This window comes from Penicillium canescens, assembly GCF_028828765.1.
Source record: "Penicillium canescens strain IBT 15451 chromosome Unknown utg000004l_segment0_segment0, whole genome shotgun sequence".
Lineage (NCBI taxonomy): Eukaryota > Fungi > Ascomycota > Eurotiomycetes > Eurotiales > Aspergillaceae > Penicillium > Penicillium canescens.
In genome coordinates, this window is record NW_026703966.1 from 4,504,586 (window position 1) to 4,530,691 (window position 26,106).

The 26,106-nt window shown below is 48.4% G+C and overlaps 9 protein-coding genes across 9 annotated transcripts; 3 read left to right on the top strand and 6 right to left on the bottom strand.

The window, feature by feature from the left end:
* Positions 1–1,447: 1,447 nt before the first annotated feature.
* On the bottom strand, positions 1,448–1,996 carry N7446_007073 (uncharacterized protein; the record flags this gene model as incomplete). Its single annotated transcript, XM_058515819.1, has 2 exons — positions 1,448–1,806; positions 1,909–1,996. 2 exons carry the CDS (start codon positions 1,994–1,996, stop codon positions 1,448–1,450), a joined length of 447 nt encoding a protein of 148 aa, XP_058372997.1.
* Positions 1,997–3,396: 1,400 nt separating this feature from the next.
* On the bottom strand, positions 3,397–3,688 carry N7446_007074 (uncharacterized protein; the record flags this gene model as incomplete). Its single annotated transcript, XM_058515820.1, has 3 exons — positions 3,397–3,448; positions 3,520–3,585; positions 3,635–3,688. The coding sequence occupies 3 exons, from the start codon at positions 3,686–3,688 to the stop codon at positions 3,413–3,415; spliced, it is 156 nt and encodes a 51-aa protein (XP_058372998.1). The 3' UTR covers positions 3,397–3,412.
* Positions 3,689–5,926: 2,238 nt separating this feature from the next.
* Positions 5,927–9,802, bottom strand: N7446_007075 (uncharacterized protein; the record flags this gene model as incomplete). The annotated part of the gene is made up of 1 exon (XM_058515821.1): positions 5,927–9,802. One exon carries the CDS (start codon positions 9,800–9,802, stop codon positions 5,927–5,929), a length of 3,876 nt encoding a protein of 1,291 aa, XP_058372999.1.
* Positions 9,803–10,814: 1,012 nt separating this feature from the next.
* Positions 10,815–13,895, bottom strand: N7446_007076 (uncharacterized protein; the record flags this gene model as incomplete). Its single annotated transcript, XM_058515822.1, has 2 exons — positions 10,815–13,366; positions 13,514–13,895. 2 exons carry the CDS (start codon positions 13,893–13,895, stop codon positions 10,815–10,817), a joined length of 2,934 nt encoding a protein of 977 aa, XP_058373000.1.
* Positions 13,896–15,000: 1,105 nt separating this feature from the next.
* N7446_007077 (NmrA/HSCARG family protein) lies at positions 15,001–16,113 on the top strand (the record flags this gene model as incomplete). Its single annotated transcript, XM_058515823.1, has 3 exons — positions 15,001–15,255; positions 15,316–15,466; positions 15,518–16,113. 3 exons carry the CDS (start codon positions 15,001–15,003, stop codon positions 16,111–16,113), a joined length of 1,002 nt encoding a protein of 333 aa, XP_058373001.1.
* A 1,412-nt stretch (positions 16,114–17,525) lies between these two features.
* Positions 17,526–19,801, top strand: N7446_007078 (aromatic amino acid ammonia-lyase; the record flags this gene model as incomplete). The annotated part of the gene is made up of 3 exons (XM_058515824.1): positions 17,526–17,710; positions 17,784–17,890; positions 17,955–19,801. 3 exons carry the CDS (start codon positions 17,526–17,528, stop codon positions 19,799–19,801), a joined length of 2,139 nt encoding a protein of 712 aa, XP_058373002.1.
* A 320-nt stretch (positions 19,802–20,121) lies between these two features.
* On the bottom strand, positions 20,122–21,473 carry N7446_007079 (glycoside hydrolase family 28 protein; the record flags this gene model as incomplete). The annotated part of the gene is made up of 5 exons (XM_058515825.1): positions 20,122–20,175; positions 20,219–20,496; positions 20,557–20,686; positions 20,740–21,162; positions 21,216–21,473. 5 exons carry the CDS (start codon positions 21,471–21,473, stop codon positions 20,122–20,124), a joined length of 1,143 nt encoding a protein of 380 aa, XP_058373003.1.
* A 2,121-nt stretch (positions 21,474–23,594) lies between these two features.
* On the top strand, positions 23,595–23,958 carry N7446_007080 (uncharacterized protein; the record flags this gene model as incomplete). The annotated part of the gene is made up of 4 exons (XM_058515826.1): positions 23,595–23,639; positions 23,692–23,717; positions 23,776–23,893; positions 23,944–23,958. The coding sequence occupies 4 exons, from the start codon at positions 23,595–23,597 to the stop codon at positions 23,956–23,958; spliced, it is 204 nt and encodes a 67-aa protein (XP_058373004.1).
* Positions 23,959–24,290: 332 nt separating this feature from the next.
* N7446_007081 (PEX11 family protein) lies at positions 24,291–25,299 on the bottom strand (the record flags this gene model as incomplete). The annotated part of the gene is made up of 3 exons (XM_058515827.1): positions 24,291–24,453; positions 24,526–25,003; positions 25,233–25,299. 3 exons carry the CDS (start codon positions 25,297–25,299, stop codon positions 24,291–24,293), a joined length of 708 nt encoding a protein of 235 aa, XP_058373005.1.
* Positions 25,300–26,106: the final 807 nt, after the last annotated feature.

A 26,106-nucleotide genomic window follows, 5' to 3' on the forward strand; every position in this document is an offset into this window, starting at 1 on the left:
CTCTCCGTGGTTTAGCGGCGGATCCCGACCCGGCTGCGGCCTCGGGAACGCGACCTTTCTTCGAATTCCAGTCGGGGACTATGAAACAATTACCCATTTGCGCGATTTTTGTCTCATGTTTACGTAGTGACTTCTATTCCAAGCACCCTGCTGATCAACTCATTTTTTATTGCATCCTTGCGCGTGACATGGTTGCTGGGCGGCTTGAAATATGTAGAGTTGAGGCTTTTTTTCGCACACCCTGAAGCAGTAAGGGCTGGTGGAGCTCCCCCTGTCCTCTCCGCAAAAAAAGGGATATGAATAGACAAAGTATACCCCGTGATCCTGGACCGTCTACACCATCTATTTCGTGGTCTTTGCTTTGCCCTTCTCGTGCATCCGTATTGTTTTCTTTATTTTTTTGCGCGTTATCTTAACCGGATCAACATTCACCAACATGGAACTCCCGGTCCCTGATAGTAACTTAGAGCCAATCACTAGGAGCTAGCTTCCTAATTTACCCGTTGTGATATGGCTGTGCTCGTTCATTCGAGTCTCAACCTATCATCGGTGTATCTGCCCAACTAGTTTTGAAACGGTCTGGGCCGGTGCGTTTTAAGGGGGCACACAAAGATCGACTCGCCTCCTATTTCTCCCGATTCAGCGCCGCACGTCATTGTTGATACCAACGGCTATGAACGGAGTCCGGTCCAGATCCCATGACTTCAGACACTGGACAAATTCTTCCAGCCCTTGTGCCTATTTGTCCACGCCCGCTGCTCGGCGTCTTGGCCTTTTTCTGGGGAAATTGTCGCGTGGTCTTGCAAGCGGCCCTAGCTTCTGCGGGGTATAAAGTGGCGTGAACTATTGCTCCTTCCCGGGCTGCGGAATAACGGTAAAATGCCGCTTTTCGGATAACCTCGTGTCAAGGTAGACATGCATCACCAAGGCCGTCATGTAACGCCCCAAAAAGAGTAATTTCGATTAACATGTGAGGTATCGCTGGGAGCAAAGCCGTTCATGCAGTAGATAATGCATCCGATGCGTTGGTACCACAGCATCGTGGGTAGGATATGATAACTGCATCTGAGAGGCTGTGATGTATCAAGCCATCACGGAAACCTGTTTCTTCCAAGTTTGTCCAAATTTTGCTTACGAGTATTCCGAATGTTCCAAGGTTGCTTTTTTTTCTTTTCTTATCCTGACAATATTTCCGAATATCTTTGCTCCCGTCTCCTTCACTTTGATCTCTATCTACAAGGCCGCAGTGCCACTAAAGATATACGTACACCAGACTCTGACGTAACAATCTTTGAACGTTTCTGAAATTCAATAAATTCGATTCTCCCATGCGCTTTTAGTCCTATTAGACGATGTGCTACCACCTTGTCCTAATCTAGAAGTAGAGGTAAAAGAGAATTTCACCGCACCTACATACTTCTGAGCCCCAAGAACATGAACTTCCAGTTTAATACAAAACAACCTCATCCCGATCGGCCCCCGCCTCAGCCCACCCTCCAAGCAGCTTCCTAGCAACACCAGCCACAAGCTGAGGATAATTAGGCGGCGGCACAGCGCCAGGAGGCAAGCTACGACTGGGGTCCCCAGCTATCCAAACAACAGGATCTAACGAGATACCGGCAACCTTCTCGCGAAGCGTCTCAACATCCTTCAGATCAAATCCACGACCGAATATGATCGCGCGCACCGGTCTGCTATAATCTTTTGTTCCAACATCGTTGACGTGTGGGGACTGTGGGTCCTGGCCAGCGAGGAGGTGTGGAATTTCAGATTGGGCTGCTGTGAGGCTTTGGATGAAGTGGATTACTGATAGGTGTTAGTTATTGATGGTACGATATTGGGAATGATGTGATCATGCTGCTCTGGGGTATAGTGGATATTGGTGGAATAGATGTATATCGGACTAACCTTCAAAGTCGGGGAGGAGGAGCTCGGAGACCGGCTTGCCGATTTCGGCATCTAGGGCGCAGACCACGATTGGGAGAGAGGGAGACATAGCGAGGATTGGGTATTGAAGATTCTTGGAGAGTTTGCTTTAGTTCTTTAGCCTTTGATAACAACGAAAAAGCAGAAATTGTATCTGTTTTTATCTTGATGCTCGGAGTCCGACATACTCAATGCGGTGGAGACCCACACGTTAGGTTGGGGGCTTCCTACGGCGTATAGAGCTCTCAACGAATTAGAACGAGAAGATATACCATAAATTTGTATCTTGAATGCTTTGACTGAAGCTCTGTAATATGAAAGCGAAGTTCATCCGATGTCAACAAAACCAACTTCCTAGTACAGACTATTAGTCACCATTGAATCTAGCATGGAGTAAGACCAGCCAGCTACAAGAGATACGATACGCTGATTTAATGAGAATATGCAACTTCAAGGAGATTGCCACCTCTACTGCCGACGCGTTGAATACAGGCTATGCGACCTGGTAATTGCAAGTAGTCGCATGGATAATTCCTTTCGAGGTGGGGCGTGGGGAATAGGGATCAATCATTGAATCCAACATTATCCACCTGACTTATTTGTTCTCGAATCCTGAAGGATGCCGTTGGAAACACATACCATTCCATGTATTTTGTAGGCACGGAGCTGTTCATAAAGTGCTATTTTTCTTCAATATCACTATGGGCGTGTGAAACGAACCTTATGTACTTCTCGGCTCCTTCGGGTGGGATCATCAGGGGAAGAACCACCATGGTGGTCGAGACCCGCAGTTTGGTCCTGAATCAAGTTCTTGGGGTCTTCCAGGTCTTTTCATACATAGAGCCCTATTTGTTATGTTGTAGTCATTTGCCATCTGACCCATCCCCACAATAATCTGACCTGAAGACCAAAGTTGTATCATGACTACGTACATCCCTTAATCCGAACAGAGTAGGAGACCAGGTCATCGAAGTGCCTTCTTCCGCAAAACCAAGTCCCTAGTCCCGTCTGTGAACACGCAATTCTATTTCTGCTAATAAATTGACTAAATGGCTTGTGGTTGAAAAGATAATCATCTACCTATAGGAAGGGTCCGCCGAGCGTCCGTTTCATGTGATTATTACCGATTTCAGACTAAAGTATCACCCCAATTGAATCAATGAACTCAAGCTGGGGGAAGAAACATTGAATATAATTAGATTGCCAATCACCTGTCTCTCCGGGATGATGGATAACAGTGTGGGGACAGTCCATATGAAGAGATTCAGGGTGTCCTTCACCCCAAACATATTACTACCAGACCACCAAGAAGGCCTTTTTACATGAATATGGATTAAACGTGCATGCTCGATATTGATTGTGTGATTCTCTGTGCCAGCGGTTTAACATAAAGGAAAGTGGACCGCGTGGTTCCTGTCGATTCCCAATAGATTTTCCCTAGATCCACCATGGAACTATCAGGTCTAATCAAAAACAGTACTGTTGATCATTTGCACTTTCCGGTGGCAGCGTTGGCCTCTTTCTATGGGACATCATTAGTTTCCGCAGTCTCGGATATCGGTAACATCGGTAACATCGGTATATGCCACTTACCACACACAGGCCAGAGGCACAGTTGCCCATGCTTCCATCAGGCTTGCAGGTTCCTCCAGCAGGAATCTGTCATACTATTAGACTGAGTCATGGCAATAAAGGAGACATTTCCTACCGTAGCGAGGCCAAGGCTGGCAAAGGCAAAGACAGTGAAGAGTGTGAAACGCATAGTGCCGCGAGTTTGAGGATAGAGGTACTGGAGCTGGTTCAGAGGAGTTTGCTGTTGTTGAGAAATTGTGATTGTAGACGAGTGATCAGGGCATTCTTATACTTCGGATCGGCTATATAATCATGCGTAATGCCCGAGCGATCTGTATCATCATTACTTGATTTAGTATAGAACTGCCCACTCGTCCTACCGGCTATAAATAGTCGGATTGTAGAGGTGGAACTTAATTGGAATGATTTGATCAGTGCACAGGTATGGATACATGTATGTCAAACATCAATGGCACTTGATTCAGGAGAATTATTGACACGTAAGCCACTGCACTATCAGGTCCTAAAAACAGGTCGTGCGTTGGTCCACAGCACCCAGCGGATCCCTTGGATATCGTCTTGGCGGCAATACATCATTGAGCTACATGTTGATCGGAACGATGATATTTTGAGAAGGTCGCCCCAGTCCTTTTGATCTGTTTTTCTGATCTCGTCTTGTTCAAACCGAGTTATTTAAATCCATCTGTCACTGACCTTAAACATGTCCACTCTGTCATACGACTTGGATTTCTGTGATGGAATCTCGCCCACACTTTCTGAGCTGGTTCAAACTTCGAATGTGTTCATCTGTACAGTATCAGGCAGTCACATTTATTGACCTGAAAACTAGAAATGCAAATAGAGTGATGCCTCATATGCTGTCTGTCTGCTCAGCTTCACCACACTCCAGTACTATAAATGTCGCAATAAAATTGTCCTGGCAGCCACATGCGACATTATTCACTGAGCTGCCGTCTGCAGACATCATTTCGTTGATGGATTCTTCTAAATTGCGTCAGAAAGTATCTAAGGGGCCCGTAATTTAAGTCACTTGCTTTCGGTTTCGTATGGCCACATAAGGATACTGCCACACGCTGGAAAACGCGTCAATTGATCGATACACTCACTAAAAGAAGTCTCGACTTTCCAGCATTGAAAAAAGCAGTGTGGCTTTTTCCGAGATCTACTTCCTCGAAGATGGTCTGATTCAATCCCCAAGCGATCCCCGTCATGGAAAGTCTTTAGAGCGATAATCCGTCTCGAAGGAAGATCCGAAAAAGCATCCAAAGAAGAGAATCCTGTTCCGTTAAAGGAATGCAACCTGGATATACTGCGTGAAGAGCAATTTGGTTAGCATGTGCTCCCATCATCTGACCACAGTCAATGTCACTTCGGCCAGCGTCAACCTCTTTAGGGTGGCTCATATTTCCTCAGGGCTGGCGTTTATGATCCTTCAACCAGATCGAACGAATTCCCGTCGGGCTTAGTGAGATGCTCTCTTTGTTTGATGCCATAGAGACTTATATAAAGCGAGTTTAATTACAATAAGTCCAGCTCCTCGTAACTGTTCACTCCCAAGCCCCCTGGATCAAATGACTTATTCCATTCACGTGATGGGGCTTATAAGTTCGAGGTACACATACATTGTTTCTATATCAACCCACACAGCTTACAAGAAAAGGTCGTATAACGGCATTTTCCTCGGTCAAAAAAGGTCGCCAGCGACATCGCCATTTCCGGAGGTTTTCAGTATTCAAAAGCCGTCGGGTTGATTTCATTTTCACTTTGTAAGAAACCTCAGTAAGAAGATCTTCATGTGTAACACGACGGTTCTCATAAAATTGTATCCAAAAAGCGTACTTTATTGGCTTCATTAAGCTTCTTTGGTCGGCCAGAACGCGGCTTCGAGACGCCGTCGCGTCTTTCATGCTCTTTTTTGATCGTATACCGGATCGTTGAGAGTGAAATGCACGGGTATCTCTTATGGATACGTCTATAACCCCAGTGAGCGACCGAATGAAGCTCACAGATCCTCTCCCGTAAAGCTGGTGTAAGCTCTGAGCGTGGAGCCATAGTCAAAAGAGCAGGGTTTGAAAGGTAGGCTTCATGAAATAGTGTAAAATAGCTAGAATCGCGAGAAATGGCGACGCGTAGCTAGCGTGTCTTACCAGGCAGTGTCGGCTATAAGGGAAGGCGGTATGAAAGTGGGTCTAAGGGGGTGTCCAAACTTACGGCCAGTCACTGTATATCATTTGCACCAATCACCTCGCATTTGTATATATGAATAACGATCCAGATAAAAGGTGCTCACGGCAAAGAAACCTACAGGGATACGCTATGTGCCTGCAAGAATGTACTTGTTCAAGTCATTCTATAGCGACTAGCCTGCCTTTCCCGTTCCATGAATCTCGACCTAAATATGACAGAATCAACTGACAGGACCAATAACATCATCAGGAGAAGCCAAGAATCGCACGAGGGCGTCATTGAACGCGGGCACCAGCCCCTGTGCAATAGTATTATCAAGGGCACCCTTCCTCGTTACGAAGAAGGTCACCAATCCTTGCGGTCCCGGGAAAGTAATCAGCAGGTGTCGTGTCCACTTAGTGTCCTTGAATATAGGCTCTATCATTTGCCCCGTGGCATTTCCAAGGGTCATTTCATGCAAAGTGGGAAAGTTTTCATGCAGTACGCCGGAGTCAAGATCGGTATCGGCCGACCAGGAGGTACTCCGCGCAACAATATCAAACCAATCGTTCGTTTCATATTCAACCGATTTGGTATGCTGTTGCTGGACCATCGCCAGAACATCACGAACCCGGGTAGTCGGTTTGACTTCAACCCTCACAGGTGTCGTGTTTAGACACATTCCGACCATCCCCTCCCCTCCGTCCGGCAGGATGCCCCGACAATTTGTGACCTGGCCAAAGAGAACGTCCGTTTTTCCAGTCTCTTGTGCCAAGACATATGCCCATGCCGCCTTGATTGCTGTCGCCATCGTGATCCCCGCTGGCGGAGCGGCCGGTGCGCATACCCCGGAGTAGATGACTTCGGCGTCCTCACCAGCCGATACTCTCGGCAATCGAGTCACCTCGCTGTCCGCTAAAATGTCCTTCCAGTGCTCGAATGCTTGCGATGTCCTCAGACGTGCGCAGGCCCGCCGGTAGCCGGGGAAATCCGATCCTGCGTGTGGAGCAAGTTCCGGATCGGAATAGATCGCCCCAATCTGCTCAAATAGGGGCCCATAACAGGCGCCATCGTAGTGAGCATGCGAAAGACGAACGATAAAGGCGGACTCATCTGAGCCGTGGTGAATCAGCGTGAAACAGGTTGTGGGTTGGGTCATTGGTGGTGGGTGTTGTCGATCCTCTATCACCCATGAGCGCGTCCATGTCATGAGATCTGCATCAGAAGGAGCAGTAACTTCCACCCAGTTAATGGTAGCTTTGCGCAGAACTACCTGCGCTATCTGGCCCTTGAAGGGTATGTGGATCGACCGCAAGGCTGGATGAGCGTCTACCAATATCTGACACGAACGTCGAAGTTGCTCTGCACTCACAGCACCATTGATTTTCACAGGGAAATAATCAAAGACATCAGATTTCACAAGGTGTGTCTGCATCTCCAGCGTGGGAAACGCATCCTGCAGATTGCCGGCATCAAGCCATGACGGCAATTCCTGAAGTAATTCTCCCTTGAAACTTGCAAATATATCCTCATCAACATTTGCAGCCGACGATACAGGACCATCACGCTTGACGTAACGTCTCGCCATTGCTGCCAGAGTTGGCTGGTTAAATACGTCAGATACGGTAATGTGGAATCCACGCGATCGGGATGCCGAGACCACCTGTCGCGCCGTGAGAGAATTTCCTCCGATATCAAAGAAGTTGTCATCAAGCCCTATCTTGGAAGAGGGGATATGCAGTATCTTCTCACAGAGCGACTGCAGAACACGTTCCTTCTGTGTCTCGGCAGCTCGGAATGGCGCGCTCTCCTCCGTCTTGAGAATATCATATACAGATTGCTCTGCAGCCCAGTCACGAAGCGCCTTTCGGTTGATCTTCCCAGATACTGTGCGTGGCACATATCGCAAGTCCAGAATGACACTGGGAATCATATATTCTGGTAACAGTTGACGGAGGGCAGTGAGAGCTTTGCGGTTGTTGGCGCGGGACTCAGCTGTTGACAGAATTTCAAGTTCAAGATCTGAAGCCGGCGTCTGTGAGTCTGCGCAGGCAAATGCAATCAATACTGCATCTGATCGTCCACTCCCATCTCCAACCGCGGGTGTTACAACCTCGGCGATCATCTGCTGAGCAGATGGAAGAGAAACTCGAAGAGAACTTTCGATCTCGCCAAGTTCGACCCGTTGCCCTCTGATCTTCGTTCGCGTTCCCTTGCGACCAGCAATCTGGATTGACCCATCCAGACAGTTGTATCTTACTAGGTCCCCCGTCAAAGCCCATCTAGTCTGGAAGCCATCCACATCAGGATTCCAAGCAGGTCGCTGCTCCACGAAGGTTGCGGCGGTCTGCTCATGGTTTCCCAGATAGCACGTCCCCATTGCGGTGCTCTCAATAAGTAATTCACCTTCAACCCCGGCGGCACATAGCCGATGATAGTTAGTCTGGTCGACTACCCAACATTTACCGGTCACGGGAAAGCCGATGTTACCCGCATCACGGATAGACTCGTGTCGGCGCACAAACACAGTGCTAGCCAGCTCGGTTTGACCATACAGGCTGTATGGTGTTGTCGATTGTTTCCATTGCTTGATATCAGCAGCAGTAGCTGGCTCGCCAACAAGGAGCACAGTTTTCAACGCAGGAAGAAGACTTGGTGAGAGGGTCCGCGCCACAGTCGGGGTCATGGCGGCCCAGTCAGCTTTGCATTGAGCTAGGGTGGCCTCCATATCATTCTGGAGCTGTTCTTCGGATGGGATGCAAATGCAAGCACCAATAGCGAGCGCAGCCAGTTGTTCAAAAATGCTGACCACAAATGCGTATGAGACGGACTGGAAGATCCGCGAATCTGGACCAAGTCTTGTTTGTTCGCAAAAGTTCGCAATACCAGGCCCAAATGATCCTCGATCTACTTGGACGCCCTTTGGTTCACCCATTGATCCCGATGTAAACACTGCGTATAAAGGACCGGACCGAACAGTGCTCTCATATAACTTGATCTCCTCTGTTGGAGGGGGTTGTGCGTTGATTTGGATCACAGGGACTCCTAGCTCTTCAGCTTTGCCCCGGTGATTAGTCGTCGTGAGGATGAGCTGTACCCTGGCTATTCTGCACATGGTTTGGAGCCTCGCAGTGGGCAGTGATGGAGGTAAAAAGACAGCCGCGGCTCCGGATTTGATCACACTCAGTAAAGCGACCACAGTCGTCGCTGATTTTGATACCAAGAGACCAACGAATTGTCCCGGCTGCACTCCAGCTTCACCAATAATATGACGGGATAAACTGGATGCCCATCGATCGAGCTGGCCATAGGTCAGCTCTCCATCCCAGGCAGATACCGCGGGTGCTGATGGATGGTTCAGTAATTTCATGTTGATGAGCTCATGGATGTACATGTCGTGAGAGGTATGCCAGTTCTGCATCTGAGCTAGTCCCTTTTTGCCAACTGTTTGAACATCCAAAATAGTCGAATTGGGCCTTTCAATCGCAGCTTGAAGAAAATCAGCCAGTTGGAAGAGCAGCGTGCGAAGCACATCCGGAGAGAGAAGCAGAGGATCGAAACACGCCTGGATGCTCGTGCCGCACGCATACATGCTGAGCGGATACTGCTCCTGAATGACCTCTGCACGTTTGCCGTGGAGCTTGTCGCCAATGACTAGTAAAGTGCGGAACTTGCAAAGTACCATGTTGGTTGGATTCAAATTGCTGAATGAATGTAGCCCAATATGTTCGTACTGCCGCATCTCGCCATCGTATCGCGCTGCAGACGCCATGGCGTCACTCAGCGTATCGGTTGGAGATACTCCCAGGCGAAATGGAGAGATGGCCTGATCGCCCATGTCGGTCTTTCGGCCACGGTAAGCAATGCCAAAAAGAGCCTCATCGCTATCGGTATAACGAGCTATAACAGCAGCCCAGGCGACTGGCAGGAGGTATGGAAGATCCAATTCCGTAGAATTGTCCTTGGGGTCATCCAGAAGATCCATATTCGACTGTTCCCGTCGACCTGGGTCATCCTTGTAGGAACCGCGAGGCAATGGGGGAAATGCAGGAACTGGTGATCCACTGCCATGAACATGAGCGGCGTTCGACAATTGAGCCTGATTTGGGGAATCCATTTTCAGAATGAAATGATTCAAAGAACGACAGTATTGTCTGAAAGACGATAAAAATATCAAACTGTTATGGATGAGATCACCTCTAGACAACCGAAATCGAGAACTTCAAACTTTGGTTAGGCAAAAGAAAGGGATGTGGCGGCTTCATGCCGGGGCTTTATATCTACCTTTTGCGCAAAAAGCGCACTTTTCAAGTCCATCACTCACTAATCGGACTGCATGCTTGGGGAATTACTGTACCTTCGAATATGTCGAAGCTTGAAATCTGCCGCCTGATGCGCAATTCTTTTGGAAAAGGAAGAAAACAAGATCCAATTGACTGCTCAGGAAAGCTCGGAAACAAAGTGCATTGCAGATTCACTAGCGCTGAAGAAGTGCGTCAAGCCGAGCACAATTGACGTCTCGTCTCGTGGTCTTGCTGCCCCGATGGCAGAGAGGCATCATTATACTTGTTATTACAAGGCATCCATGACTCCTACGCATGGACCGACCTTGAAGAGATCGGAAATGGTGGATCACCGCGAGGATAGCCATGACTGCCCAAATACATACCCACAATTTGAATTCGACCCGAAAAGTAGCTGGATGTTGAACTTTATCGTCAATAATTTGAAAGATACTTACATATCCTCTTAGTCGTGTCTCTACACCACCTCTTCCTAGTTTAAATGCAAAATTTCGACTCTATGCTTCACGAATCTAGACAGTAAACTTTAGGCAATGCATGGTATGATTTAACTTCGCGGTTAGAAATCCAGTTTAAAAGTGGTGATATTTGGGACTTCAAAGCGCGAATATAGGAATAAGGAGACTAGCGGAGTGGTATGAAACTTACGGAAGAAGAAAAGCCGGATTTCATTGTGCAGTTGGCATCTTGCATATTGGTGTTTAAAGTGCTATGAGAGGAGCAAATAAGGAGGAATTCTGAGCCCCGATGGGCCGTTACAACCCCCACATGAGGAAGTTCAATAACAAAAAGTTCAAAACCCGAAAGTGAACGAGGCCGGACCTTTCAAGGGCCCACCAGGTATTCCACATATCTCTTCATCAGTTCAAAGTCAAATTGCGGACATTCCAAGCCCCCAGGATACGTTTTAAGAGCCCGCATCGTATTGGTATCGTCATATATGGGCATATTCGCATACAACTCCCAGCGACTAAGGCCCTGATATACTTTTTCCGCCAGCATTGGGAGCAAAGGTTGGAGACTGAGATTCGTACTGGCCGAGAGCTTCTCGATCCATTCCTCATAACTGACGCAGTGTATGGAGACACCCTTCACTTTCCCCAGTAGCTCCATAGCATCTCCAATGCCGAGGGAGGCATCTCCGCGGGGTACCAAATGGAAAGCATGACCAGATGCGAAAATATTGGACGAAATATGTAGCATGGAGCCTACTACATAGCCGACGGGAATGAATTCTTTGCGTTGATTTGGTAGATCAGGGTAGCAGCCCAAATCCAAGCTGGCACGAATCAACCGGCTGAAAAAGTCATCTGGGTTGCATGCGCCAGTATTATGGTCACCTGTGATGAAGCCCGGTCGATATATGGTAATGGGAAATCCGCGCCCAGTGAGTCGCCGAAGTAGTTCATCGGCGGCCCATTGACTTTGAGCGTATCCATGATCGAACTTGAGCGCATCTAGATGTGGAAGGAGAGGCGCGTCTTCATAAATGAGTTTGGCGCCGGTCACAAACCCTGTCGGTCCGAAGCAAGAGATACTGGAGCAGTAATGTAAGCCCTTGAGTCGGCCAGTAACGGCTAGTCTGACTACATTCACTGTGCCAATAATGTTGGCCGAACGATGGAACGAGTAGGGCTGGGTGTAATTGACCTTTGCCCCAAGATGGAAGACAACACTGGCCCATTGGGCAATCTGCCCGAATCTTCGCTTTCCCAAGCCAAGCCAATAATCTTCCAGCTTACCACAAAGAGGCAAAAGCTTCAAAAGGAAGGCATCTCGCCATATACCGTATTTGACCAATGCTGCTTTCAAGCGCTCCAGACCCGCGACGGCATCAGCGGCGCGCACCAGACAGCCAACCTGATACACGCTCGGCATACTCAGCAGATCGGCCAACATGTATGCTCCCAAAAAACCAGTGCCACCCGTTAAGAATACTCGGCCTTCGGTATCCAGGCGCCAATCAACGACCGGCCCACACGGAAGCGGCAAGTCATCTGCAAGCAAGGTGTCGGCCACCCACATCTCACGCTCGTTACGAACAGTCGGAGTCGAGGCTCCTTGACTAGACTCAATGATAGAGACCAGTTTCCCAAGTGTTGAATTCTCATAGAGTGTGAGCAGAGAAATCTCGGTTTTGAGTTGCTGGCGAATCTGACTGATCAACAGCGACGCTTGAAGTGAAGTGGCTCCGTGTGCGAAGAAGTCATCTTCATCCGAGTAACGGGGAACTGGGGTAGCCAAGATGGCTGCCCATATCCCAGAAACGTGCGCTCTTGTGCTCAAACCCGTCTCAAAACCAGCGTTTAAACACTTGGCCCGCCGTTGGTGATACATTTCACTGAGCATCCGGCGGTCTAGTTTGGCATGAGAGTTGAGGGGTAATTTGGTGAGCACTTCAATGTGTGGTATCATATAGTCCGGTAGCGTCGCACGTAGCTTGCCTATCGCGTCTGACACGGCGCGAGACCCAGCGGTTGGACGAAGAACGACAAAGGCCACCAGGGTAGATCCGGCCCCTTTCTCCTTTGCATCCATCCGCATGGCAACTACTTCCGAGAACTGGCCGGTATTCATGACAGCTGCATCGACAGCACTGAGCTCAATTCGGAACCCACGGACTTTAACCTGGTGGTCTCGACGTCCGAGGAACTCATGCTGGCCGTCACTGCGGCGTCGTACCATATCACCGGTTCGGTACATACGGTAGGGCTCGCCAGTCACGGGATCGTCCATACCAGCAACAAAAATGAATGATTCGGAATTTTTGTCAGGCTGGTCGAAATAACCAATTGATACACCTGGCCCTCCTACCAGCAACTCGCCTTCTTCGCCGTCAGGAAGTATTCGACCCGCATCGTCACAAACACAGCAAACATTGTGCCCAATTGGCTTCCCAATGCTAACACACCCTGCATCTATATCTGCCATCGTGATCTCATGAGTGAGGCAATAGACACAACATTCCGTGGGCCCATATGCGTTAATGAGATGCTCCGGGGGTCCGGCCACCAGAATAGTCTTCATGGCCACCAAGTTAACCGCTTCTCCGCCCATCAAAATTACTCGAAGGGGTGCGAAGGTGGCTGGACATGTAGTGGCAGCCAAATTGACCAATGGTGCTGTGATTACCATGATGGTAATGCCGAGCCGACGAAGGGCCACTCCCAGACCATGTATATCCAGCAGTGTTGATTTAGTGAGTACGCCGATCGTCGCGCCATGGATCAGCGCGCCCCAAATCTCGAAGAGAGTAATATCGAAACTCGTGCTATGGGCATGGCCTACGACGTCTGTCTTTTGGACAGACTGGTAAGGGAGCGTGGTATGACACATGAAGGATAGAGACGCCACGAATCTGCACAACCTTTGGTTCACTAGTTGTGCCAGATGTGTGAATATAATGTGTGCAATGTGTCAAATCTGTGGTCTTGGGAAGATAGCTTGTCTTCTTATCGGCTAGCTCTTCGTCGCTCGGGGGAATTCACCAATTGAAAGTAGATCAAATGGAAGAGCCCGGGTACTGTTGGGTTCATCCACAAGAATATAACGAGCGCCCAGCCGCCGTAGACGACCGATGACTTGTTGATCGGACAAGAGGGGATCAAGCGGTATACAGGTTCCTCCCGCGTAAATGATGGCTACCTGTGTGATGGCATCCCAAATTCCATGGTAGACAAGAATGCCGACAGGTTCTTCCACTTTGAAGTCTCTCTTGTGGAGACTGTGTGCCAACTCGAGAGCTGCCCAGTGAAGGGCTCGATAAGTGAGACTTCTGCCCTCCTCGTCGATGATTGCCTTAGCCGAGGGATCTTCAAGCATCCGCTGATAGAACAATCCACCCAAACCCTCATTAGAGGAAACTGCAATTTCGTACTCAGTGGATGAGAGCCTGATTGATCCCATTATATGAGTTTTCTTTTTGAAATTAGGAGACAAGTTGAGTTCTTTGTCAGGGTAAAATAGTCAGCAAGAGCCGCAGTCGCCCTCAAATAGCAGAAAGAGGAGGGCTATTTTAAAAGGACCACCTCTTTTTGCTATTTGGCTCCCTCCGCCTGCTTAATCTTAATTAGGGAAGGCTTAGTATCTGTTTTACCAATATCTACGGTATGAATACAACTCTTAGGCCACGATTAGCCTGACAGCCGTATAATATCTTAGAACTAATTGTAAGCACCCTCATCAGGAAGCTAGGGCTTTCCCGAAGGGCTATCCCCGCTACAGGACTGGGCAAGTCCTCCCCATGTGAGGTTCTCATACACGTATACAGGCTGGGTTGCCAATTTAGCCATCACACTACCAATTCGCAAACAAAATGACTTCATAAATGTATCAAACTGTGACTTGGAGCTCAGTGTCCTTTCAGCAGACTGACGTACGTATATCTACATTGTGTGATGGGCCGCAGACTGCCTCCAGGATCAGACAATTTTTTGCTCATTCCGAAATCTCCCCGAAGCCTTTTAGATGACTCACAAGGTTGACATGGCCTGTTGATGTTGCCTGTTGATGCTGCCTGTTGATGCTGCCTGTTGATGTTGATGTAAGTTTTGGCAGTGCCTAATTAGGCCAAAGGCTTGGCAAATAAGCAATATTTGATCGTATCCGATATAGACTTCGTCCGATCTTCCGATTTTCTGGTTTCCTATTGTGGCTTTCCAAAAAAAAAAAAAAAAAAAAAAGAATTACTTTGGGCACGAGAATTTATTCCGCTTTGCATGTGCATATTAGTATTTATTTTCAATCTCGTATGCAAGCATCGACGGAGAAAGCAAACCATGCAGGAATTACATGCGAGGAATAATGCAAGTCTTAAACCAAAACAGCCGAGCACGAAAGTAAGTCAGAAGATCACAGGTTAAAGACTCATTACACCGTCCCTCTCAATTTTTGATTTCGCCATTGTCTCTATTGCTCGTCGTGTCTCAATCGGACTGTATCCTCACAATCCTAAGCACTACTTTCCGGTTTTGCTTTTGTTTAGTTGGAAAACTCTTATTGCGTCCCCAGTATGACCTCTACCACTCCTTTGATAACAGTATTTGGTGCGACTGGCAACCAAGGTGGTTCTGTCGCTCGCTCATTGCTGAAAAATCCCGGTTTCAAGGTTCGGGCACTCACTCGAAACCCCAACTCTGATGCCAGTCAGAAGCTGGCACTCCAGGGTGCCGAGATTCACCAGGCAGATGGCTTTGATTTAGAGTCTATGGTTTCTGCATTTGCAGGCTCGTGGGGCGCTTTTGTCAATATCAACTCGGACGACAAGGTAAGAAACCTCGTCTCACGTGTAAGAGTCTCGTGGTACAGCTGGCTAAAAGATGTACAGTCGGTCAAGGAAAATTACCTGGCCGAGATCGACTTGGGTAAGATCATTGTTGAAGCAGCAGCAGAGGCTGGAGTGCGTCATTTCCTCTTCAGCACTGCACCAAACAGCTTTGAGGTCTCTGGCGGGAAGGCTATAGAGAAGTCCGCCCAGTGTAAGCCACCCCATTGATCAATGCCTGGTTTTACTAAGACGGTTTCGATAGCAAAGTATGAGATTGAGCAGTATGCCCGAAGCATAAGCGGCTTTGAAACCATCAGTTTTATCTCTGTCGCATGGTTTCTAGAGATGTTTGCTTCCAAGGAGATTGCAGCCGTCTTTGGCGGATTTCCTCACCTGCCCGATTCCGAAGGATACTTGAGCTTTGTCGCACCCAAATGGGGTGGCAAAGAAGACGTGCCCTTTATGAGTGTATCGGATGACCTGGGGGACATTGTGCACGGCATGTTCCTTGACCCTTGGCGATGGAATGGCGAGGTTGTTTATGGCTGCAGCGACATTTGCAGCTTTGACGATCTTGTATTATCTTTTGAAAAAGTGACTGGACGCAAGTCCCGCTTCCAGCCACTTGGATCTTGGCAAGAATTTGATACTCATGGAGTTCCCAGCCTGGAGGAAGCCAAGAATCTGTTTGGAATGACGCAGGAAAGTGGAGGACTGTATTTTGGACCTAAGCCCTCCGAGAAGCAGACTTCCTTGGAACTCAAGCAAAAGACTGCCCTGACACTAGGCCTACCCAAGGAGGAACAGGAGTTGATGACAGTCGAATCTTGGTTCCGTAAGTACTCTCCCTCGTGGTAAACTAAGCAGTCCTACGAATCCGTCAGGGAGCGAGGCAGACAAACGAAATACAATGATAGCGTATTGAAATTTCTTCAATACGAATTAAATGTGATCATCAAGTAGCTAATTAGATTATTCAAATATTTGCTATCGTGGAAATGGATGTCAATGTCAGAGAAGGAAACTCGGTAGCCATTGTGACCACATTCTTCTCGATGCATTTTACAACCAGACAAGTTAGCGAGTTTTGGCCACGAAAATTCTACCAGTATAAGTGCTGGGCGTATAGCATGAGCATTACGGTTACCGTCAAGGCTCAATTCTTATTTCCGACCAGGGTTGGTGGGAAGTGATCAAACTGTAACTGCGACTAACAGTCCTAGATAGGGTCTACGGTAGTCTATTGCAGCCATCTGGTCAAAACAATAGCCTGCCGCAAGGGCGGCATGTCTTACTTCATAATAAACCACACACACCACATTTGGCAAATGTCTGCTCTCGGGAACAGGCGAAACCGAAAACCTTGGATTGAAACTAGGATGGAAAATCGAGGGTTTCGGACTGGAAGGATCAAGTTCAAATCCTCAATGCGACAACCTTGCAGATCAATAATATGCTCCCCGAGAAAGATCATGCTGAAGACACTGCGCGCATCTATAAGCCATGTCTTCACTTCAAGGTCGTCTTCATTGGTAGTTGAACTTAGTTGAACAGGTGCTTATCTTGCATATATTGCAGATTTCGAATCCGGGAATCGGAGCAACAAGGTGTTTAACAACGAGCATGCATTTGCTCTATAATGTATGCTCGGGAGAGGAACTCATCTGATTCGCTATGTACTGCTTTGAAGGGATGAAACACCCATATGTATTCTTGCATCATGCGCTAACCACGATAAGCTGCACGATGGTGGAATCATTGCATATGCAGCAAGGTATCAATCATGCAGCATATTACTAGTTTGAACAGTGGCTGGCCAACAAATACTGGACTCCAAGTGTCCACGTGAAAAGTAATCTTCGGCTTTTTGGACTTGTCCTTTTCTCCTTTTCCGATTTTTTTTTTTTCTGCGATTATGCAAGATCCCGGATTATATTAGATCTCGATTCCAATTTCATGATGTTGCGATCACAACTATTTTTGTAAATCACTAGTTGGTCCTTTTGACAATTGGGAGCCAATAAACGCATTGACCATAACTAGAGCCCTCAATTTGAGTGTATTATCTCGGGTGGCGTTGCAATTATTGATCCGATCGTAAGTTTGAACAGATAAGGCAGATAGGTCAGATCTGCTTTATAGATTACCTCGGAATATTAGAAAGAGGGAAGAGAGCCCACACAATTCACATTTTCTTCATTCTCGATCAAACTCTGTCATATCATCTTGGACATCTTGGACATCTTGGATATTTGAAACATCGCACTACCATGATTGAAAGCCTCGTAACCTCCGGGGGTTCCTATACCGCCCCTCTCTCTGTTTCGTCACATCCAGTTCCTCATAAGGATGAGACTCTGCATTCGTGGGCTAAAATAGAGTCTTTGATCAAACAAGGAGCCGTCGATGTTGATGGGGAAACTTTGGACATTGCCAGTGTGGTCGCTGTTGCTCGGTTGTACCCCTATTTACTTTCCTACACAGAAATAATTGCATTACACTGACTAACAGGAAACACCGTATTTTAGTGAGGGTTGCGCCGCACAAATATCCAGTGACACTAAGGTTTCCAAGAGAGTCGAGGCGGGAATCGAAACATTCAACGACTACCTTAACAAAGGGTACTGCATATATGGTACGAGAACCTTTCAGATGGAAACTCTCCCTGAAAAAATAACCGCGTTAATATCTTCTTTTAGGTGTCAACACTGGTTTTGGAGGCAGCGCAGATACCCGTACATCGGATGTTATCCGACTACAGCAGTCGCTCCTCCAACTGACCCAGTCAGGAATTCTCACAGGAAGCGACTTTGTTCCGCGCGTAGGTGACTACAACCTTTCCTCACACGCGATGCCAGTAACATGGGTGAGAGCGACGATGCTCGTGCGATGCAACCATCTGCTACGCGGTCACTCCGGTGTCCGGCTTGAGATCATCAATACAGTGTTGAGATTGCTTCGGGCACGGCTCACCCCGATAATCCCATTGCGCGGGTCCATTTCTGCCTCTGGGGACCTGATGCCTCTCTCGTATCTGGTTGGCATCTTGGAAGGAAACCCCGATATTAATGTTTACTGGGATCGCCAGCCGGAGCCTGAAATTGTGTCGGCAAACAAAGCACTGGAGATTATTGGGATCCCGCCTTTCATTTTGAGACCGAAAGAAGGTCTGAGTTTGATCAATGGCTCAGCTGCTTCTGCGGCTGTTGCATCTTTGGCGGCACATGAAGCCAGTCAGTTGGTATTACTAGCGCAAGGTCTGACTGCGTTGACGTGTGAGGCTATGATGGGTAATGCAGAGAATTACCATGAGTTCCCAGCCAAGATTAGACCACATCCTGGTCAAATTGAGGTCGCGGCCAATATCCGCAACGGAATTATCAACTCGAAGCTGATTGAAACGTCCGGAACGAAAGATCGCCTACGCCAGGGACTGATCCAAGACCGATATGCCCTCCGTGGTGCGTCACAGTGGCTTGGACCTGTAGTCGAGGACCTAAGGCTAGCCATCCAGCAGCTTACCACGGAACTCAATTCCACGCAGGATAATCCAGTCATAGACTCCGAGTCAGGAGAGGTATATTTCTGCTCCAACTTCCAAGCTGCATCCGTCTCTATGGCAATGGAAAAGACGCGCGGAGGCCTCCAGATGATTGGCAAACTCCTATTCAGCTACTCTTCCGAGCTCATCAACCCGGACCTGAACAAAGGTCTCCCAGCAAATCTCGCGGCAGATGATCCCAGTCTGTCATTCACGATGAAGGGTGTCGACATCAACATGGCCGCGTATATGTCTGAGCTTGGCTTCCTCGCCAACTCGGTGACATCGCATGTACAGTCAGCTGAGATGAACAATCAGCCCATCAATTCGCTTGCTCTGATCTCAGCGCGCTATACACTGCAGGCGGTTGAGCTGGTCTCTATGATGAGTGCGGCTCTTTTGTATGTGACATGCCAGGCGGTGGATCTGCGCATTCTTCACGAAACTTTCCTGAATGGCCTAAGCAATGTGCTGCAATTGGCATTTGAATCCGTGCATATCCCACTAGGGAAGAGCGCGGCGATACGATCTGAGCTCATCCAGACTCTCCGCAGCTCGTGGAGGCAATCTGCACGCGATGACCTCTCTGTCAGGATCCAGGCTCTGTCCACGGCCATGGCACCGGTCCTGCTAGCAAACGCCAAAGAACTAAGTGCAGAGGATCCTTTCGCGGCAATTGAGTCCTTGCAGCAGGAGATTTGCCAGAGGGCACGGTTATCATTTGTGGCACTGCGAGCGCAGTCATTCTCCGGCGAGCTCAACGCGAAGTCATCCCTAGGACCTGCTGCTAAATCTCTCTACTCCTTTGTCCGACGGGATTTGGACGTCCCTTTTCACTGCGGCATTGGAGAACATCCAACTTGCGATACCGAAGCCGCGGCGGATGTTCCTCCGCGTCCGCGGAAAACAGTTGGGTCGTGGATTTCGATCATATATGACGCTGTGCGGGATGGGAGGATTCGCCAGCCATTGAGAGCTGATTGGAGCCGTTGCAATGGCTTTTAGACTTCTTGAGATTCATCTTGATCTCTTGGTTTTGTTGTTTGAGATCTCAATCTCGTTGGTTTGGATGATTGGATGATAGACTACCCTACGAAAGGAGAGATAATTTGGGATAATTTGCCTTAAGATCATGCAATATAGCGTTGAATTCTACTTACACATTCTATCTCGGTTCAAAGCTGCTATAGAGCGGGAAGACTTTTGGTCAAATGGCATATTCGCGATTTGGTTTAAGGTACAAGAAATCAAATCAACCTCCCCTGGAGGTAATATAATATACACAACTGGGGTAAAAGGTAGACAAAAAAGCCCACCAACACAAATCAATCAGAATCAAAAATAGGGTTCCAACTCAAGACGCCAGCGGCATTTAGCAGCTAGCACCGCTAGGGATGTTCTTGCACTTGCTGCTGGTCTTACCCCCTTAACACTGACGCCACTCCAAGACCAGTTGGAGCAAGCACCGGAAGCACAAAGGATGTAGACATCAGTAGCGCTGCTGGAGACAGTTCCTTTGATGTTGCTCATGGTCAGACCAGTGATAGGGACACCGTTGGTGGGGGTACCGGTAGGGCTGCCATTTTGGTAGTCCTGCTCGATGACAACGCCGTACTTGGTAATTCCGGAGAGGGTGATGTCCTTGTAGGTGACGCCCTTGACGGAGCCGGTGGCACCGTAGACGGTCTTGATGCGGACACCTGTAATGCTCGAATGTTAGATACAGGAATTGTTATGGTTTTGGTGATATCTTGACATACCATTCTGGGAGTCCTTGATGTTGCAGTTCTGGATGGTGACACCGTTGACGGCGTTGTCGGAGCGTCCACCGACAGAGCCGATGGAGATACCGTGGCCACCAGTACACTTAGCGCCGGTGAAGTGGACGTTCTAGAAGGAATTAGCAGATGGTCAATCAAAATAAGCCGCTAAGCTAAACGTACAGTGCCGGAGTTGACAGCCAGGCAGTCATCCTGATTGTGGACAGTAGGGTTGGTGATGTAGACACCGTTGCTGGAACCAACGTCGAAAGCGTCGGTGTTGTGGCCACCCTTGCTATCGCCATCGGCGTTGTCAACAGTGATTCCGCTGAGAGTGAGCTCCGTAGCACCGTTGACGCTGAACACCTGCACAGGGGAGTTCTTGATGTAGATGTTCTCAATGATGGAGTTGGTCAGTTTGTGAGCGTAGAAGAACTTAGGCTTCTTCTTGCCGCCGTTAGTTCCCTTTCCGTCCCACCAGCGGGCACCATCTCCGTTGAGTGTGGCTCCGGAGGCTCCCTTGACGGTGATGGATGTTCCGGAAACTGAGACCAGCGGACCTTCCCATTCCTTGTAGCCAAAAGTGGTGGTTCCTTGGAAGATGACCTAGACAGTGGTTAGTAGGTAATATTGAGGTTGGAGCTGGATGATAGTCTTACGGTGGTGCCCTTGTTAAGTCCTGTCAAGTCCAGAGTAGTTCCAGCTGGGACAGCGACGTTGTTCAAGGTAATGGTAGAGCAAGACTTCTTGTTCTTGATGGCATTCGCAGCACCGCTGGAGCCGGAGAAGGTGCAAGCATCACGAGGCACAAGGAGAGAGGAACCAAGAACATCGGCCTCTGGGACGATAGCGGGAGCTGCATTCACGGCAGCAGCACCGAGCAGGCCGATGAGGCAAAGCTTGAGACTGGAAGCCATGATAAAGAAAATAGAAAAGAATGTGAGGTTTTAAAAGAGTGTAATGTTTTGGTTGATTCTTCAAGCAAAGAGCAGACAAGGGCTATTTTATCCTTCTACAGCTGCTACTATGAAACGAACTGGATCAGAGCTAGAAGAGAACTAGAACGGAAACAACCCAATTTGGAGATTACCCGGCCCCATTGGGGACCTGCAGCCATTATTTCCTCCAATGTGATGCTCGGCTTTGCGTTTTCTTAAGGTCTCAGGGTCCTGTATCTGTTTCAAGCTGGTCCGGAAAGCACCTGAGAAGGGAAGGGTGGCAAGCAGCATATTGGACTAAAGGGGTGGTGGAATAAGCTAAGCTCATTTGTTGCTTTAGGTGGCTGTTTCGAAGAAAGACATTTAGGGCTCTAAGTGGGGTCCACTATGCTAACGGGCTTAAACGGAGTTAGATGAGCCGACGGCGCTGGATATGCCGGACTAAAGCTCAATACCCCGAGAGATCTTCGGATTAATCAGTATGTGAGTAGCAACAAATTAACACTTGCTGCGCAATTTGCGATCTTGAACTTGAGTGGCTCGGAAGTGGTGGTCTATCTTGGAAGGGAGGGCAGGTAAGGAAGCCATACTGGGTAGAGGTAAGCAGGTGTAGCAGTACCTCGGTTAATTTCTGTTGATTACGGGAGGCTCGGAGAAAATATTCAAGCAATATATCAAGCCTTCAGTTCGCGCTCAGACTATACTTAAAAGGGGCACCCTATCTCCACTATACTACTTATTCTGTCACCTAACTTATGATATAGCTTTAACCGTACCCCTGACTGTTGAGACAATCTATGCTCCAATTTCCCTCTCAATATAGAGAGATGCATCTAGAACGAGATGTTGCCATAACAAATGCTTCTTTGGTTATTTTGGTCATCAAAATTAATCAACTTAGATGCCCCATTACCGTGATAATATGCAGCATATAGTCAAGGGTTGGAGCTTTGTTCCATAGATCCTTGTTCAATCCGGGAGATCCGGCTCTGCGTCATCAGCTCTCCTGAAACCTGCGCATAGTGGTGCTTTTCATCTAGACCTTTTATCGCTGTATTCACCAACAGTTCCCATAAGGAAGATACTGAATAGAAAATAGAGACAATACCTACGAGCTGACAGGACCACCAAGTTACATAATCTACAATATCAAACCCCCAACAAGACAAAACAGAACAAGAACTGCCCATTATACCCCAATACCTGATTGGTAAACATCAAATATGCCACCAAACAGACCACCATCCCAATCAACCCCCCCAGAAAAACAGACCGCTACCGAATCCTCCCCCACCCCCCTTCTCCCTAAAAAACCTACCAAAAAGATAACAATCCCAACAAACAATAAGCAAAACACCCTGCAAATCAATTTCTACATCTACACCACCCCATCAAACCCACTCACCAAAACCCAACCCCAAAACCAACTCTTAACCCCCACGCCCCATCCTCTTGAACCTCCACGGCGGCTTCCCAATAGGGCACGCCACAGACGACGCACGTTGGTGCATAACAATCCTAAAAGTCCACCCAAAAGCCGTATCAATAAGTATGAAGTCCCGCCTGGCACCGGAACACCCCTTCCCAACTGCACTAGAAGATAGTGTCGACGCTATACTCTAGCTGTAGAAACATATGGAGCTATATAATCTTGATACGCCGCATTTCGTGCTTAGTGGTGCGAGTGCTGGTGGGAATCCTGTATTGGGTGTGCCGTTTCGATTGGAGGATGAGCTGATACAGGCTATTTATCCTCCGAATGTAACTATTTATACTTGCGGGTGGGCTCAGTTGCTTGTCGAAGGGGAGACGTTTCGGGAGACGTTGCGTGGGTTTGTGAGGGATGACAGGATGGAGAGTGTAGATGGGTTTATGGTTAAGGGCGTTGTTCATGGGTTTGATAAGAGGCCTTCATTTTGGAGGGGGATTCTGTTCGTGAGAGGTTGTATGGGGATGCGGTTGGGGAGGTGGGGGTTATATGGAGGATTGGGGAGTGATATGTGTTCATGATATATTGCTAATAGTCCATAGTGTTTGTTCGATATGAACATTAACTTGTACTGAAGGAGAATATATAGTCAATATTGTATCTTGGCAAATATGAAGCTTGTGCAGAGCGGGGCACCAGTCAGGCGGGGTACAAAAGTCAGCAATTTTCACTCACTTCGATTTGTTAACTTGTCATCACCTCTTACAGATCAGAACCTCTTGCACATCTAACAGGTATGTTATAAGCTATGCTTCTCCACATATGAGGACCTTGATGGTTAACATCTGCCAGACCCGATCTACATCCACATCCACTTTACATCTACATCTACATCATGGGTCACGCTTCCTGCCCCAAGTGCGGTGCCGCCACTGACGGCGCTGGCAAGAGCTGCGGCTCTTGCGGTGCTGTAAGTTGACTCCTGTGTCTGTTGTGTTGTGGCTATACTGACTATGCTAGACCTGCCCCGTTTAAGCCGTCCATGAGACCATGTGACACGAAATGGGGGCTCGGTGAAGTTGAGCAGGAGTTCATGGCTGGGGGTTGTCAGATTTGCCACGGGAGTTCGGGATACATAGCCGTATGATGACGAGAATGATATCCAATCTATTCAAGAAAGCCAAGTTATATACGGGAACATAAGAACTGCATGTAGACATATACTAGAAACAGGAAGGTACAACTCCGTTCAGAGACTAGAAACGCATTCAGGATATAGGTGGAGTGCGCAATAATAAAACCTCGACTAATTCTCTCATCCCCCGGACCAACATGTCTCTTCTTTATCGCCATCAACGAGACCCTATTTATGCGGTCTTGCGCCACTGAGACCAGACGCCAATCAAACTGCTGATGGTACCAGTGATACCGACGATGCCATCGTCGAGAGCAACCCAGCCAACAGCAGAAGCAGGGGCAGCCAAATCGCACAGGTCAGAGATGAGCTGTATCCGAGCAGCGGAGCGCTCCCTAGAAAACAAAAGTATTAGCATCCCAACCAGACAATCTGCCGTTCCGGGGTAACGGGTAACAAAAACTCACTTCTCAATCTTCTTAGCCTCAACAACCCCCTCGCCCTCCTTCCGATCGACAGTCTTCTCCTTCTGCTGCAGACCGTACAGAGTATAAACACCAGCAACAGCACTGCAAAGCAAACCAGCAGCCCAAGCCTTGTAAGCGGACTCCTGCAGCCGCTTCGCGGAAGCCAGCTTCCGAACGCCGATCACGTCAATCACGGTGATCGTGTCGAGGGTCAGGTAGCCGGCATAGCCGAGCTGGCGACCGATAGCCAGGTAGCGCAGCACGGGGTCGATAGGGCTCTTGTTGTCCAGGGCGATGGAGGCTGCCTTGAGGTGTTCGATGAATTTGCCGATTCGGAGGATCTTGCGCGTCGTGCCGAATTGCTTCTTCACTGCGTTGAAGGGCTCGATGGCGGCTTGCGGGCGGTTTGTGCGGTACAAGTACCATGCGTAAAAGCGGGAGAAGTATTGGATTGTTCGGAGGAGTTTGTCGCGGCCGACTGTGGTTTGGTTAGCTGGGTTTCGGGTTTCGGGTTTCGCGTGTGCTCAAGTGTGGGCGGGGGGTGGGTGGTTTTGTTGGGGTAAGGGGTTTAGACTGTGAGGGTAGTTTGAGGTGGTCGCGATGGGAACAGGGGATAGTTGGCACTGCTGTGTGTAGGGCTGGTGGCAGGAGTGTAGATGTCGTGTGCAGGGTCGAGGTGTACAGATGTCGGATCCGGGGTCACGTACCTGTGGTTGCGACGAAGCGCAAGTAGTGCGCCAGCGCAGGGTGATAGACAAGAGCGTCGGCGACCATGGTGACTGTTACCTTTGAAGACCAGAAATGTTCCAAGAGGTGAGGTGTTGGGGAGGTGATAAAGGGAGATAGATGGTCGGTAATTGAACGGCGAATGGAGCCGGAAATCCAACCTCGGCTTGGGAGATCTCGGGTTCCAGTATTGTTACGCTGGCGTCCTCCACTTCCCCGTGTTTTACTCGTGCTTCACGTGAATGCCCGAGTAGTATACGTCAATGAGTTTAATGAAGAAATAGAAATGCAAATTCTCCTGGATTTATGTGCCTACCAGTATACCGTATTATGAATCTTTTCGCTCTGGATTCGTTTCGCTTTCTTTGCCTCTTTTGGGCCTATCTTTCCAGTGGAGCCCAGGGTGGAATATTCAATGTAATCTGAGCTGTCCACACACTTAATCTCCATATAAAGGATACGTATTGGCCTGGTAATTTACAAGTTCTACGCTTTCATAACTGGATGCAAATTATATTGCCAATCACAGCTTATATAGCAGCATCCTATTCTGCAATCCATCAAGTTAGAAGCATTCACATCCACAAGATCCTCCTCCCCCTCCACCCAGGCCGGATCAATATCCCTCTCCTTGTTCTCGGGAGAATACAAAACATACAACGACGCAAAGACAGCAATATTCACCGCAAACGCAGCCATACACACTATAATGCCCGTATGATAATAAAGCGCCTCACGAGCCAAGAAAACCTGCGGCGACACAACTATTCGAAACACAATTCGACGTGAAGAAAAACGCGCCCGCAAGCACTTTCTTTGAGTATCCAACCACATTACTCGCCAGAAGCGAGTGCA